General features: G+C 37.9%; 1 protein-coding gene across 2 annotated transcripts in view; it reads left to right on the plus strand.

The window, feature by feature from the left end:
- The window catches only part of pou6f2 (POU class 6 homeobox 2), an 88,226-nt gene that overhangs the window by 5,198 nt on the left and 67,352 nt on the right, over positions 1–15,676 (plus strand). For both annotated transcript variants that reach the window (XM_023950118.1, XM_023950117.1), the window contains exon 2: positions 766–953. In XM_023950118.1, coding sequence (XP_023805886.1) covers positions 782–953 — 172 coding nt within the window. In that variant the 5' untranslated portion in view covers positions 766–781. The remainder of the gene's footprint in view (positions 1–765; positions 954–15,676) is intronic.

Below are 15,676 nucleotides of genomic sequence, written 5' to 3' on the forward strand. Positions count from 1 at the left end.
CTTCACCTGCACTGTTCAGTATTTATCTTTGGTTGAACTGTTGGCTAAATCTATCCTGGATCGATTTTAGGTGGACTATGAATCGGATCGTCAACCACAAATTAAGATATGAATCGAATTGTTGCTAAAATGAATCGTTACACCCCTACTGCAACACAAAACATATGTTTTGCTTAAAATTATTAACTTTTCTTTCTTTTAAAAAAATGTAAGTTAAAGATAATTGGGTTGAAAATGTTTTGCTTCAGGCATTTCATTTCTGTTGCCTCAACGTCAGGTTTCAATCGAAAGTCTTGTCCCAAGTTAAGTAAAACTAATATTCTTGTTATTCTTTAGATGTGGAATTAGGTTTGTTTGTTTGTTTATTCATCCGTGCACAACCCAGGAACCTCCTCATAGATGGCTGTCAGCATAGCGTTTGCTGAAGATGAGGTACATGTCAGGTGGTAACGAGGCCTCGGAGATGAATGCATCACCGTTTTACGTCTGCGGGGTATAATAGTAGAGCCACGCTCTTCACCAGACTGCAGCCAGCAGCATCGGTGGGGCAGCAGCAGCCTCAGATAAAAAGAGGGAGCTGAGGAGGAGGGAGCAGGAGAGGGAGAGTGATGAGTGAGCGATAGGAAGCAGAAGCAGCGTGGAGGGAGAGAGGGAGACATAGAGAAGGAGCCGGTGAGACGCTGTAACACATTTTCTAACCAGGGGCTGTTTCACCTTTTTTTTTTTTTTTTTTTCACCCCCCTAAATTCCCACCTGGGTTCCCAGCTCCCTCCAGGATCCGATGATTACAGGGCAGCTGAGCAAGCCGCTGCTCTCCCTGCGCAGCGACATGAGCGCAGCAGAACTCCGGGCGGACGACAAAGCGGCCACCCCAGACAGCGATCTGAACGATGAGCCCCTGCTCCTGCCCTCTGACGCCACGGACAGAGAGGGCACTCCCAACAAGCTTTACGGTGAGTACGCTCACGCCTCACATCCGGACTTCCAGCTGACATTCTCTCAGGGGTTTGCTTCAGGCATCAGAAAAGAGGAAACTCAAAACCTCCTGAGCTGGGACAGGTGTCAAAAGTGTCGCAGCACAAACTTACTGGAAGAATCATGACATAGATGTTTGACATATTTAGTAGGAAAATCAGCTGCTTCATTTATGTGAAGAGCTCTGAAAGTTGCTGTGACTTAAAGCAAGAATTTTGCTCCTTTTCATAGAAACGTCTGAAGATGTATTTTTAAATACTTTAACAGTCCTAATAACATTTCCTGCAGCTGTTGTGCTTTAGTTTTTTTTTTAAATCTCACATAAATTCTATTTAAGTCCTTTACAACTGTTTAGATACTTTAACGTGAACTCTAGCCCTTACAATTCCCGTAAAAATTCAGATGTCAGGAGGAGCAAGTGTCACATTTATCATTGGTTCAGGTTCACGAAACATTCCAATTCTCTCAAAGCTGCAACATAAAAAAGTGTTTTTTCAAATCTTTTCCTGCTAAAATGACACGTGACATGATGCTATATGTCTTTTCTGGAAAGATTTTATTCCAAATGAGAGCCTTTCCACTGCAGCATGCTGCTTATTTTTGCTGTTTTCTCATTACTTGTGTGTTGGTTGTTTCTAGATAAGTGCTGTTTTCATAATTGGATGTTTCAGTCATGTGGACTAATTCAATCACAGAGCCTCGTTATGAATCAATAAACATAATGACTAAAATAATCAATCTAATTAGAAATTTTAGTGAAAAAGCTTTTTTCTCTCTGGATATTTTAAAAAGAATTTTCATAGGAACAGAAATTAATTCATCAAGTTGAACTGTCCAGTATCGGATAATTCAACTGTTTAATTTTTTTGGTTGCACAAAATTAAAATAATTAACTGTATGGTCTTAGTAAGTGTGTGTCTTTATCAACAATGACTTTTTTGCTGTTTTTTTTTTTAAATATCTTGCATGAAATCTAAAAGCCTAAAAGAGACTGAAAACAATTATTTGCTCTTCAGTTTTTTCTGTCCATTTCATTTATTTGAAGTCTAAAGTATTAATAAGTATTAAAAAGTAATTTCCAGTACCTTTCAGTTTGGGTTCTGTCAATTTATCAAAACTTTTTATTTTCTTCTTTGCTTGCTGATGTGTTTTGGTCATTTTATTCCTCACCATAAAAGTCTGATTCTCTGCTTCCTGCAAAAGCAGGGATTTGGAGTTTGCGTATATTTTTCTGTGTGCAGTGTTTTTAAAAGTGCATCTTTTCTATGGTTGATTTGTGTTTTTATGTGTGTTGTGTGGAAATGTCACTACAAAACACAACAATAGTATTATTTAAAATAGAATTCAATTTACTAACCCACGGGACAGTTACTTTTTAAATTATTTTAAAGAATGTTGTGGCTTTCTGAACATCTTAAAGGGTTGCAATTTGGTATAAAGACCTCTGATCTTTTTTTTCTTTTTCTGGTCATTTCTTTTTGAACTCCTCTCCTGTTAAACTTGCAGCTAATTATTTTGCCTTTTCTTTAGAAAAGCTTTATTCTATTCCAACTTTGTTTTATTGATATTTATAGGCATTTGTTGGTAGAAAAATGACTGATGGGATGTAAAAGAAATAAAGGCTCGGGGGTTTGATGTTTGTTGACGGACTGTGGTCCTCCTGCATTCCTGCCTGTATGAGAGGAGTCTGTCTCTGGCCGCTGGCAGAGCCCTGAGCTGCGCCACCAGCAGTTTTCGTTTTTTAACCGCTGCCCACATGACTTGTCAGGGAATTGCGAAGGGATGTGGAACAGTTGGGTCCTCAGCTGGGAAACAAAGCGGGGAGAAAATGATGTGGTGGTAGTTTGTATGATTTATGTATTTAATTTAGGTTTTGGTGAACATTTTGAAGAAAATTTGAATTTGGTTTAGTACCACGAGTTAACACTAATGAAGCTTTTTCAAAACCCATGTGCCTAAGTTCAAGCAATTACTTTTTCTTGCATATAATTCATTTACTTGTTACCAAATGTACCTTTTTAGAATAGAGCATACATTTATTATTATGCATTAATTTAGCATCTACCTAAAAGCAAAAACACAAGTGGTTTTTTTTTCATGACTAGAAAGGGGCTAATATTAATCTTTTCTTTTACCTTTTCATCTGTTTTATCAAAGCAAATTCCTCCAATAAACATGAATAAAATTGAAGTGATCATTGTTTTAACATATTGAAACCGAACTTAACTTGTTTCAGTCTTTTTCTTGAGTGTACAAAATTTGAATTTCTGCTTTTTCCTAGGATTTATCAGGTTAAAATAAAACTGTAATTGTTTTCGAAGAAAAAAAGAAGTCATAAAATAAACTAATAAAAAAGAGAATGAGGTCACAGAGAGCAAAAAGAGAAACTTTTTAAATAAAACCACGTTTACAGCGTTTACACTCCAAAAGAATGTCTCTTTTTGCAAAGTTTCACTTTAAGTTAAAAAGTTGCAACGCATCAGTAAATATCTCCTGAAGTTGTCTGCAAGATCTTAATAAAGAAAGAATATTTTTGTCTAAATCCTTTTGCAATTCAAAATTTTCTGCAGTTTTTCTTTCATTTTCAGAGCTTTTGCACTTAGCTGTAATTAAAATTATGCACCACGTCTCACAATCTGGAGCCTTACGGCTTCTTGTAAGAGTTTGCTCCAGTGCGAGAAGGAGAAATCAGTCAGTAGAGGACAGTCAGAGTATATTGTCAAGATTGTACAGCCTCCACCTGCTTACTGCAGTGGTGAAAGGGTTGTTCTCTATCTAAAAGCTTGCCTGTGCAAATAGTCTTCCACTTCAGGTAACAGAGGCTACGAGGCACCACAAACCTCCTGCTGCCTTGTATTTATTCCATGTAGAAGTGGACATTAGGTAGGAAAGCGGTGGTTAGTGGAGCAAGCAATCTTTATTTTATTTTTTCAAAGGACAAGATGGTGTTGGATGCGAACAGTTTGTGTCTTCGGTTCTCAAGCAAATCTCCCCCTTTCAGACATCAACAGACAAGATAATGAGACACTCAGAGCACAATTCAGTATTATATTCTGCAACCAAAGACTCATCTTTTGTCAGTTTGCATTTACTCTCCCAAGGATGTGACGCTTCTATCATCACGCTGTCAAAGAGAGCCGGGCTAGAACGACAGAAGCACTCATTTCGTACACTTACTGTCTGCATGAAATGGTCTGCACTTATACGGATTCTGCCAAAATGGTGGTACATTTTCACAAAGGTCACCTCGAAAGCCCCACCCTGTCCCTTAAGACCAAAACTCGTTGATTCTGTTATCAAAGATCATTCGGGAAAAAAAAGGAGAATCCAACCCTCACATGACAACACTGCTGTATTTTTTTATCCACATCAAGCTTCATGTAAAGATTGCAAACTACAGTAATGGAATGTATTCATATCACTGAATATGGTGCAACATTTTTACTTGCAGGTAGTTTTGAACTAAATTTTTGTTAATGTTTTATGGCAGTTGTGCTGTTCAAAGTCCCATCTTTTATTCTGTTATCAAAGCATTCCCAGTGGTCTTTTAACCATGATTATAACGTTTCTTGCCAAAATCTAGTTTCTGCAGAGCAGCAGAAGTTTATTAGATATTCGCGTCAGAGTTGTGGACGGGACTGTTGCCGTGTAGCATCCCTTCCCCCTTCCTGATTCTGAAGGAAACATTGCTGGTGCAAGAAAAATGGCGATCAGTCATACAGTTTTGAGCCACATGCTAGCAAAAACGAAGACGTACGTGGATCCAGTCGTCCACAAGTGGACGCATCAGACTGGAGCAGAGCCGGAAGCTTTTGACACGCCCATTGTATCTTTCGGTCACCATACAATTCTTTTCAAACTGCATTTTTTCATCTGCTCCCTATTCACAACGATTTGAATAAAGAAATACTCAGAAATGCGATTTTGAGCTTAAATTTCTTAAGATATGGTAAATGGTAAATGGCGTATACTTATATAGCGCCTTTCTTCCTACAAGGACAAAGCGCTTTACAGTCACAGACCCATTCACCCAGTCACACACACATTCACACACACAGTCACACACTGGTGTATGTCCTCCATCATCAGAAAAATGGCACAAGAACATGCCAACATGGGAGAGAGATACAAATGTAGGATGTATAAAGTCAAAACCGTTACTTCTGACGTGTTTGTGAATGAGCTGCTGATGTAAACAATGAGTCAATATACGGAAAAAATAGAGCTTCTCAAAGATAAAAAGTTTGAGTTTGTATATATTTATATATACTTATTTGATTATTTGATTAATTGCGTGGTATACTGTACATATTGCTTTAAAGTCTTTTTCATATACTTATCACACAAAGAACACATGAGCACACAGCGCTTGAGGCATGACTTCTTATTATTTTTGTGTAATCAGCTTAGTGAGCAGGATGCGTGGTGGGGTAGGCTGCTTGCCGATGCAAAGAGCCTCGTAATGTTGCGTGGTGAGGTTAAGTAATAAAGTGGCACAAACCCAGTGCTGAATGGCCCACACGGAGTAAATAAGACCGGATAAAGGGGGCCGAAGGAGAACAAATCTTTCCCCGGGAGGTGGATCTCATTATGGGGATTTCAGCTGTCTGAGCAAACTTGAAAACAAGCTTAATGCATGCCTATAAAGCAGGTGTAATACATTTGCTAATGTGCCTGCAGTTCTTGTGGCAGCAGCAGTGTGTGGCCTGAAGGACAGAGAAAGGGAGCGAGGCCGAACACACACTTGTTTTCTTAACAAACAGCAGCACAGGCTATCAGTTGTGTAGTTGTTTATCCAGATTTGACTTTGAGAAACACATAAAACTTTAAAGTATTGTCAATGTTGTTGCTTTTTTATGAGTTAAAGAGATTATTTTTGACCTAAAAGAAAGAAAGAAAGGCACATCGCACATTCTGTATGTGGACATCTGTAGAGGGGGCAGATTGAATTTTGACATGCAATTATTTTAGCCTTTCACTTTCTTTAGGGATACGTTTTCAAATAAATGTATGTACAGCATGCACTCCATAACCAGTATCAATATGCCTTTCATGTAGAGCCAACAAAGAGGAATCACATCTCCTGGCATGGACACGGTTGGTGTTGTTGAGACGTAATTGAAGCTGCAAGGGTCACATTTTCGAAATAGAAATTACCGTCTTGTCTTTGACTTGTGTGGCGTGAACCACAGATGCATCCCGCAGCCCCCGTGTCCTTCACAAGCCTTTATTATTTATAACGCTCGCTCTTTGAGCAATGACCAGTACTAATGCATAACCTTCTGTCCTTCTGGCTGATTCGCTTCCTTTGAAACCAAAGATTGAGGCAGGAGAAGAAGTGGGTGGGTGGGTGGATGAGGCATGGGTACGGGAGGGAGAAGGGGGAGAGCCGGTGTAGGGCAGTAAAGATTCAGGCTTTCTGGAAGTTATTATGGGTTTCTTTCCTTTATATGTGAGAATGTGGAATAACGCTGTGATGCTTCTCTCCTCCCGAATAGAGGCTTCAAAGCAATCCTGTCCCTCCTTCTGCTCTGCCAAAATGAAGGCTGGGGGGGGGTTGGCTTCACAATTATTTGTCTACCTACTCAGCTCTGTGACACACTCACAACTAAAGCAGCACTTCTTTATTTTTTATCCTAGATAAACTCGTTCCTGGGAAGCGTTTAGTTCAGCGGAGTTACGATAACGCACTCGCATCACCTGGTCTTATCGTCCGGCGCCACGGCGCCCGCTCTGATCCGCTGTTAATGCACCTCTATGATAGAAGGAGGGGGGCAAGGGGTAGAAAGTGGGACATAGGCAGCATTAGAGCTGGACAGCCTGCGGGGGGTCCAGGCTGATGTGTCAAACATGACATGTGGGTGTCTAGACCCCCGCACCCATTTATTTACCAACACTGCGAATACAGCCCCCCCCAAGAAACAAGTCAACAGTTCTTTAAAGAAAACAATTTAAACAAGGGTCGTTTTACTTTCTTAAGATTCAGTTTTTGTGGTGCATACACAATGTTTACTGCAAAAACATAAAATTTCACCAAATATCTGTGTCTACTTTATCTTTTTACCCTTGAAATAAAAAAAAATTAAAAAGCATACTAGTTAAATTTCATTAAGTCTTGTTTTAGGACTATATTGAAACGTTCATTTTTTACTTTTACCTGATATTTTTAATCAGAAGTTTTATTTGCGATTAGTTTAAAAAAAAACTTGTTTGAAAGTTTTTTGACGCCTATAGTACAAACCGATTCAACAAAAGTAAACATAGATTTATGTATTAGCATTTATCTTTAAATGTGTATTTCTAGTCTTACTTTAGGAGGATTATGGTCAAGATCTAGAACACTTTAACACTAAAACAGCCATTTGGTCCAGTTTCTTACTGATTAAATGAACCCATTCATTTAAGAACCATATTTTAAAAATATTTACAATGAAACAATCATAGTGATGAATGACTAAAGTGTTGTGTTATTATATTTATTACAATTTAAACCTTTTATTTACACATCAAGTTCCTTCCAAAAGAAAATACACCGTGTGTCAGATAAGATGCAGATCTGCTGCAGCAGATTTATTTGATAAACATCAAACAGGACATTTTCTATAAGTATGACCTTTTTCTCCACTTATTATTGAACATAAATATATTGGTGTAGAATCCAATTTTCTCTCTATAAATGTAAATCCACTTATATACTTTAAGAAATGTGTCTCTGAACCGAAACTAGTAGAAGATCAGAATATGAGCTTTAAGTTTATTCTTACAGTATATGAAACCTTTTACCATCATTTTGGTCATTTTGGTCAAAATCTGAACATACACGACAAAACGTAATTAACTACCAAAAAATTAACCAAACCTTTGAACCAATTTGTTGTGTCAATTGTTTGCATTTTTCCTCAAAGCCAAAGAGCAACAATGGAAGGAAAAAGGAGCCACATGTAGTCTAGTAAAGATAGTGGGGCTATTGAAGTTCTTAAAACAATATATATACAATATATAACAATATATATGTACCTACCTTAAAGAAAAATAACAATTTTTTAAAGCAAACTGGAATCCAATAAAATAATAACTGAAATATGAGTATTTATATCTAATTTCAAGATGGAAGGGAATGACCATTTTTCTTAATTTTTTTTTCACTTATAACAAAGAAAAACATCCAGAATTCTGTATTTTTAACTTGTTTTAAGGACATTTTAATAGTGCTGTATTCCACTTACAACCGGCTGAGCACTTTAAAAGGTCATCAACATGCTGCTTTTAGAAATTAAAAGCAAAACTTGACCTCAATTTTTTGATTAAAACATTGTTTTCCTCTCAGTATTCAACAATTGGTTTGCTGTTTTCCTCTGTATTAACATTTTATCTGTTGTAATCAAGCAGAGGAAATAAAATTCTTTTGGTAATAATTAGTTTTTGAAAGCCTGCCCGAAAACGTTTTCTTTAAATGATTTCATTGTTTGCAAAAAGTTCAAATATAAAATCACTTTTTCAACACACAGTGTGAAGAATAGCCGTCACCACTTCCAGATAAAAACCATCTTGTTTTTGTCTGATCAATACTTCAGAGCAATTTTAGCCAACGTGAAACAGAGAACATGTGAAGTATTTCGCTTGAGAGAGCTGTAACTGAATTTGTTTTTGCCATTTCTCTCTCTGTCTTAGCTGTGGTTTGAAGTGCTTTTATATGGAGATAAAGCAACAATGTGACATTAGACTCAGAGCAAGTCTTTTTCTTCATAGCATTCTGCAGGCAGCGGAATCCTATTTGCAGCAAATATCATTTAAGTAATTTGGGAGGAAGAGCAATATTGAAGCAGGCCTCTTTTAAAAGGCTTACAGTCCTCAAAAGCTGGGCTAACATTGAAGCACCTCATCTTTCCTGATGGCTGTAAAAGGATGATTTGGATCGTTGTTCTCCTCCTTTAACCCCAAGCTAATCAGGTTGCCTTGGGAATGAGGAGGACGCTCCGGCGCACATGTGCAAAGAAGTCCCATATGAGGATGAAGACTAAAGCCCTCACTGCCATCTTCCTGACCTTTGAAACAGGCATTGCCTCTTCCACCTCCCTCTGGTCCCTCTTGTGCTTGTGCTGCTTCCAGCTCCACTCCAGCATCAAGGGGGGAGACAGGTAAGAACAGAATCTGAAGTGCCTTCCGGGTAAGACCTGTGGGTGCAAGTGAGAGCTCAAGGATCGGACCCTTCCTGCTTCAAGCGTTGTTTTCATGCAGATTCCCCTGCCATTCTCCAGGAAAGGACCAGCTCTCCTCCACACCTCAGAGAGTACTATATTCTGTAGATGAAACCTCCCACCAAGGAGAAAGAGGAACACTTTTCCCGCTCTTCTCCTTCCTGTGACCTTTAAGTCTTCCACCATCATCTTGAGGCTTAAAAAATCACCTCAGAAACAGTCACAAAACTGCTGATGTGTAAAATCCTTTCTGTTCGCCGCACTCCACGCCACCACCTCCTGTGTAATTCCCTAACACCATAATTCCACTTTGTGCCCGAATAACGAATGAGATCGATTTATTTTGCTCCCCTCGTGCGATGAGGAATCCGGCATTCACGCTGAAGGTCCGGAGAGATCGCTCCTCTGCCTCTCAACCCGTGCTGCACTCTTAATTAGGGAAATGACAGCTCTCCAAGCAGCATAATGTAGCTAATAGTGTTACAGACAGACACTCAAAATTCAGTCTCTGGTGAGTTTCTATCCCCTGAAATGCTATTGACCTGTCCTGAGCTGTTTCTCCACCCCGGCTTCTTAACAGGGTATTACTCGGGTCCAGAGGGAGCCATCTGACTAAGAGCACCTGGAGTTATTGGCAGGAGATTATGCCCTTTGTTATTGTTGAGGGCTTTGGCTGAAGTAATGAAACTGAGCTAAGTCACTGGTGATTTTGGCTTTCTGGAATTCTTGAAGGGGATGGGTAAATCACTTTACCGCCTCACCATAGGGTCGCTTTTTTCACCGCTGGAATGTCATCTGCGAAGCTTTGGGGGTTTGTGCCACAGGCCGCAACAGAAGCGCTCCGCCATCCAACTGTCCGATTGATAGGAACTAAATCAATGCTCAAACAAACAGGAGCGATTAGCCGTGTATCGATAGAATTAAAGCTTTGAGTTGGATGTGACTTGTGTCCCTTCCGCTCCAGTAGCTCAGACGTACGGTGGCCCTGAAGTGCAAACAAATCATTCGATGCAAAAATACATTAAAGAGCATAACAACAAATGATAAAAAACAACTTTACATTTTAGAGGTCAAAACCAAATGAAAGTAACCAAAGTGCAGAAAATGTAATTTCCAGAAATCAAAATGAAATACTAAAAAAGGAACAAAATAAGAAACCAGAAATAGATATTATAGTTATTATATCACTGAATAGATAATGACGTTTGAGTTTGTGAGAAGAGGGAACCCAAACTGTGAAAAAGGGGTTACAGCTTTAAAGAGATATCTTCTGTTGGAACCCGTGACAAAGAATTTCTGATTAAAAAAGGTAAACGCACATCATTATCCAATCAGTGATGTTCCCTTTTCTGCTTCATTTTTTCACATTTTGATTTACGGAAAAATTACTTTTGCTTTCCGAAACGTAGTTTCATTTTTTTGAGATGTATTTTGTTTTTGATTTTAATTTGGAATGTTTTGATTTCTAAAAATATAGTGCTCTTATTTTATTATATGTTTTGCTTTTTTAATTGTCGTTGTGATATTTAGTATATTCTGATTAATTTGGGACTTCAGGGCCACCGTACAGAGTCATCTGCCTGACATCCGTGTGTGAATCGCAGAATTCACATTTACGGAAAAACATCAACCTTTGCTGTTTTTTTGTTGGCTGTTTCCCCAAAAGCAGAGAAACAATAAAATATGTAATTAACATACAATTTTTAATCATTTGGATTAGATTTCAAGTGAAAATGATTGACAACTTGCAAACACATGCACTCAGCCAGGCGTTTTGAAAAGGACCATTATAGAAATGGGGGTCGGCCGTTCTTTCTGAATAGCCTGAATCGTTACCAGGCCTCTCTCATACATTTGACAACTTACATAATGCATTCCCACTAAAATAGCTTAAGTGTTAAAGCTTCTTTTATGGGCAAAAATTGATTCATAAATGCACCGAGGCGAAAGCTAACGCGAACACAAAGCTTTCAATAACGCCATTTTATACAGACTGTCAGCGTATGAAGTAGTTGCATTAGACAAGGTGGCATGCTGATTGCTTTATGAAATCCAGGCTAATTGTTTTGTGCTGCAGTCCTAGGGGCACCCTGCATTAAGACAGGCCGAATGAAGTCAAATAAATATAGCACTTTGCACCCCCACCGACTCCCTCCTCCTCGTGCACAAAGAGTAAAGCAACATTGAAAATGGCTCTCCAGTGGCCACTTTGGTGATCAATGAAAGAGAATTTATTTAGTGCTGGATTATTGGCAATATTTCCATGAAAGAAGTCACATCAGATCGCTCCCTGCGCTTCGTAACAAATATAATTATTTCACCATAACATGAAAGAGAATTTTCTGTGGAAATCTCATCATGTCACTTGTTGTATGGAGGTCTTCAGGATCATGAAAACAAAGCTGGGCTAAAGTATACGACTGGAACTTTGCCATTAAAAAAGCTGCTGCTTTAGCCTGTATGTCTCACATAAATGTCAAGTTTTCCTGTTTCTTCCTCCGTTTTCGTTCCATTTTCCACAGAATGTCCGTTGTGTTTTTAACATGTTCTTGTGGCTTTGTTCTGATGATGGAGGATGGAGGACAGTGGGGCGGCAGTGGTGGCAGTGGCTCAGGCGGTTGAGCAGGTCGGTCAATGATCGAAGGGTCGGCTGTTTGATTCCAGCTTCCTTGGGCAAGACACTTCACCCTCCTTGCCTTTAGTGCAGCTCCACTAGTGTGTGAATGTTCCAGTGATGGTCAGAGGGGCCGTAGGCACGAACTGGCAGCCATGCCTCTGTCAGTGTGCCCCAGGGCAGCTGTGGCTACATCAGTAGCTTACCTTCACCAAGTATGAATGAATAATGGACACACTGTAAGCGCTTTGACTGTCTGGAAAAGTGCAAATAAATCTAATCCATTATATAAGAAGAAGAGCAAGCTCAAAACTGCATTTCTGAGTATTTCTGTATTCAAATTGTTGTGAATCGAGAGCACATAAAAAAATTCAGTTTGAAAAAGATCTTAGTTGTGACATAGAAAATAGGCTGGTTGGTCCACAAGCTCCCTGCTCGGAGTGGATTCATCAGAATCACAAGCTTCCTGTTTGAAGTAGTTTCATCAGAATCCACTTGGAGCAGGGAGCCTGTGGACCAGATCCATGTACGCCTTTGTTTTCCTCCGCCGAGCTGGCATCTTACTCAAACCTGTACAGCTGGATATCTCCAGTATTGCTCAACATTTTTGTTCCACCGGTAATGTTATGTTGGAGTTTTGAGTAAACTAGCTGGAACATGTAAACAGAGAACTTTCAGCAAGAGGGGGTGACTGTGCACCACTCTGCGTAACTCAGAGGTGAATTTCTAATGAACTACTGCTACTCTGCAGAAACTATGTGCTACAAATCGACAAAGGTTTTCTTTTAAATTTAGGCGGAAAACAGCATATTCATTTTTAAAAGACCACCTGGAACGTTTTTAAAATAGATCAATAGATGTTTGGAGTGGGACTTATAAAGGTAGTTGCTTTCTTTTTCTACTTTATTCAGTGGTAATCTCCATTTGGAAATCTTTTTAGCATCCTGTGAGGTCATTTCTTTTTTTTTTTTTATTTATCTTAAAAATATCTAAGATTTATCCCCTGGGCATTACTCTGTTCATCTATTTAATTAAGTTTAAGAAATTACAAGAATCCTTAGAGACAAGATGTGCATGTGCATTTATTTATTATTGATTTTCTTCTGCTGAGATAAACATGTTAGTGTTACAGATATTTTCTTGGAGATGAAGCCTTTCTAAGTTATTGTTGAATAATGTGATGAAAGGCAACAAGGAATCGTTACTCAGTCAGTCTCTTTATCAGATAAAATACATTATTCACAACCAATATCTTTACCACAATCATCAGCTTTACTGTCTGGAGGTTACTGAGTATTAGATGAGGTCCCATCCTTTTATTGTGATGGGAAGATCCTTGCTAACTGACTTTTTTAATAACAGTAAATGAATGATTCTCCGGCTTTAACGTTGCACAGGTGAGATTTCTGAAAAACCTACATATTGCTGTTAATAAAAATAAGTCCAATTTATGTTTGGGGGAAATAAAAGAAATCCAAAATGGCTCAAGCAAGAACTATTGATAAAGTATAAGGGATATTTTTCTAATTTATTGAACATATTGCAGTAGATTTGTTTTTTTTTTTTTTGCTTTAGATTTAACCTTCTACAGCCACCAAGTGTTCCTTGTTTGCTCACATTGATCTCAGTTCTAGATCGTGAGCGTGCAGGGTGGGGCCGGGCACAACATGATCTGTAATGGGTGAAATAATTGGTGAAAAGAGACTGGCTTGTCAAAACAACCTCAGCATTGCTGGTCTGATAAGCGAGAGAATGTGGACCTTTATCAAGAAACAGGGGCATCCAGCCAGGAGGTAGAAAAGCAGGCTCACCCTTGGGCTTTCACATCAACCATCAAATGCTTAAGGTTCATTTGATAGGTCATGCCATTTACCAATTATTTGGATTTTATGCAAAGATGAAATGATTTCAGTTGGCGGAGAGGAGTTGAAAATGTACTGCGTAAATATACTTGACAGCCATGAAGATCGTTATTTATTTTATTTTTTTGCGAGGCCTTTGAATTGTGCGATTTGCGTGCAGCTTTCGTGAAAACAAACCACTACATGCCATGTATGTGTAACCTAAGAAAAAGAAAAAGGAACCCTTTTAAATCTGAATTACAATCGGCACAATGCTCAGGGAATTTATGACATCCCAAAAAAATAAATAAATCTTACAGTTAAGATGTGATTACTTCTTTTTTTAATTTTTAATTCATTGCCAACATTATGTTGCTTAAAAAGCTTTAGTGGCCTTCAAATAGGTTTTCACGTGGACGGCTTGGTTTCAATCACAAAAATTCACTTTACTGTGTGGAAGAGCTGTTAAATGAGGGAAGCAGGACCTTAGAAAGAGGCCCAGTTAACTTTTTATGAAGGTTTTGTATGTTTCATTCAAAAGAGGGTCACTCACCTTCAAACACGACGATCACCTTTATGCTTTTAAAATAAGACAAAATTGTTGAGCTGTAAATTGACTTTATAACGATGAATAATAAGCATTCAGAGCCCGCCGCCTTTAAATGTGACCCTTTTCCCATTTACTGGAACTTTCCTTACATAAACTGAAAGCAGCGGGTCTTGTTGATGAATAAAACGTCAAAGAAAAACATCTGAAGTCCTGACAGGTCTGATTGTTAAGGGATTTATGTCTGCAAAATAAAAGAATAAATGCTGTTTTTGTTGATATTTTGTCCAACAAAATAAATTTACCATTTTCTGTCTAGTTGCATAAAGGCTCCTTAGGAACTGTTATTATTAATCTTATTTTAAACTTTGGCCAAAAGGCCTAGATTTTGTAAAAATGTCTCGTTTGCTTTTTGGAGGTGAGAATATCAAGAGGATCGGCCATCAATTAAAAATTGAAGCAGGTTAGGGAACATTTCCTTATTAAGATCAATGAGTGATTTTGCAAAGTTCTCTGTTTAATGATGCATTTAAACTTTTTTCAACCAATAAATAGATATTCAACCAATATTCAACATTAAGGTGGCATTCCTCTGTTTTTGCGCAACATTTTTATTTACTTTTGAATATTCTAAAACAACATCACACGTGTTTTACGCCATTTTAATACATTTATGAAGTTTTTGTAGAGAAAATTGTTTTTTTTCAATTGTTTTCATTAACGCAAAATCAATCCTACTTATATTTTGACCATTACCTCCCTACTCCCTAAATATCTGCTTGTTTATTGATGTCTAGCTACTTAAAGTCCCACCCTTATTATCTTTTGATCTATTGTAAAATCGTTCCCAGTAGTCTTATTTCAGTTTTTAGCCAAAATCAAAAAACCTTTCATTTTTTTAGGAATTTCTGCAGAGTGGCAGGAGTTTATTAGAAATTCATCTTAGGACCACTGAAAAATTGAACCAGTGAGGTCTCAGAAATGCAATTTTAAGCTTGATTTTTTTCATAAATGTTCTCCAAGAACATGTTAAAAACACCAACAACACAATCTTCATCAGAGTGGGTGTTTAACGCTAAATTAAAAGCTAGAGGTCTAAGAGGCAGAGATAAAATATTATGTAGGGCCAAGAGGTGGTATTTGGATCTAGTCTTTAAAATATAATTCACTAAACACTCACATCTGAGACACTGAGTCAATGAATCCTGTAGTTATCAAATAAATCATATTACATAAAAAATCCGTGAAAAAATAGACATTTTTTAAGGGAATGATCTGTAACAACATACCATATAATTAGGATTATTTAAAAACATTTCTATTAAACTAGACTTAGATACTAATGATCCAGTTAGAACAAAAATGTTGCTATTAAAAGTAGGAGAGAGAAATCCTTTGCACATAACATTTGATATTCAAAACGTGTGGAATCACAAAAACAGAAACGTTTACGTTCAAATTCTTGTGTAAATAAAGGAGTAGGTGAGTAGAATGAACATTT

Source organism: Oryzias latipes, chromosome 20 (genome assembly GCF_002234675.1).
Source record: "Oryzias latipes chromosome 20, ASM223467v1".
Taxonomy (NCBI): Eukaryota; Metazoa; Chordata; class Actinopteri; order Beloniformes; family Adrianichthyidae; genus Oryzias; species Oryzias latipes.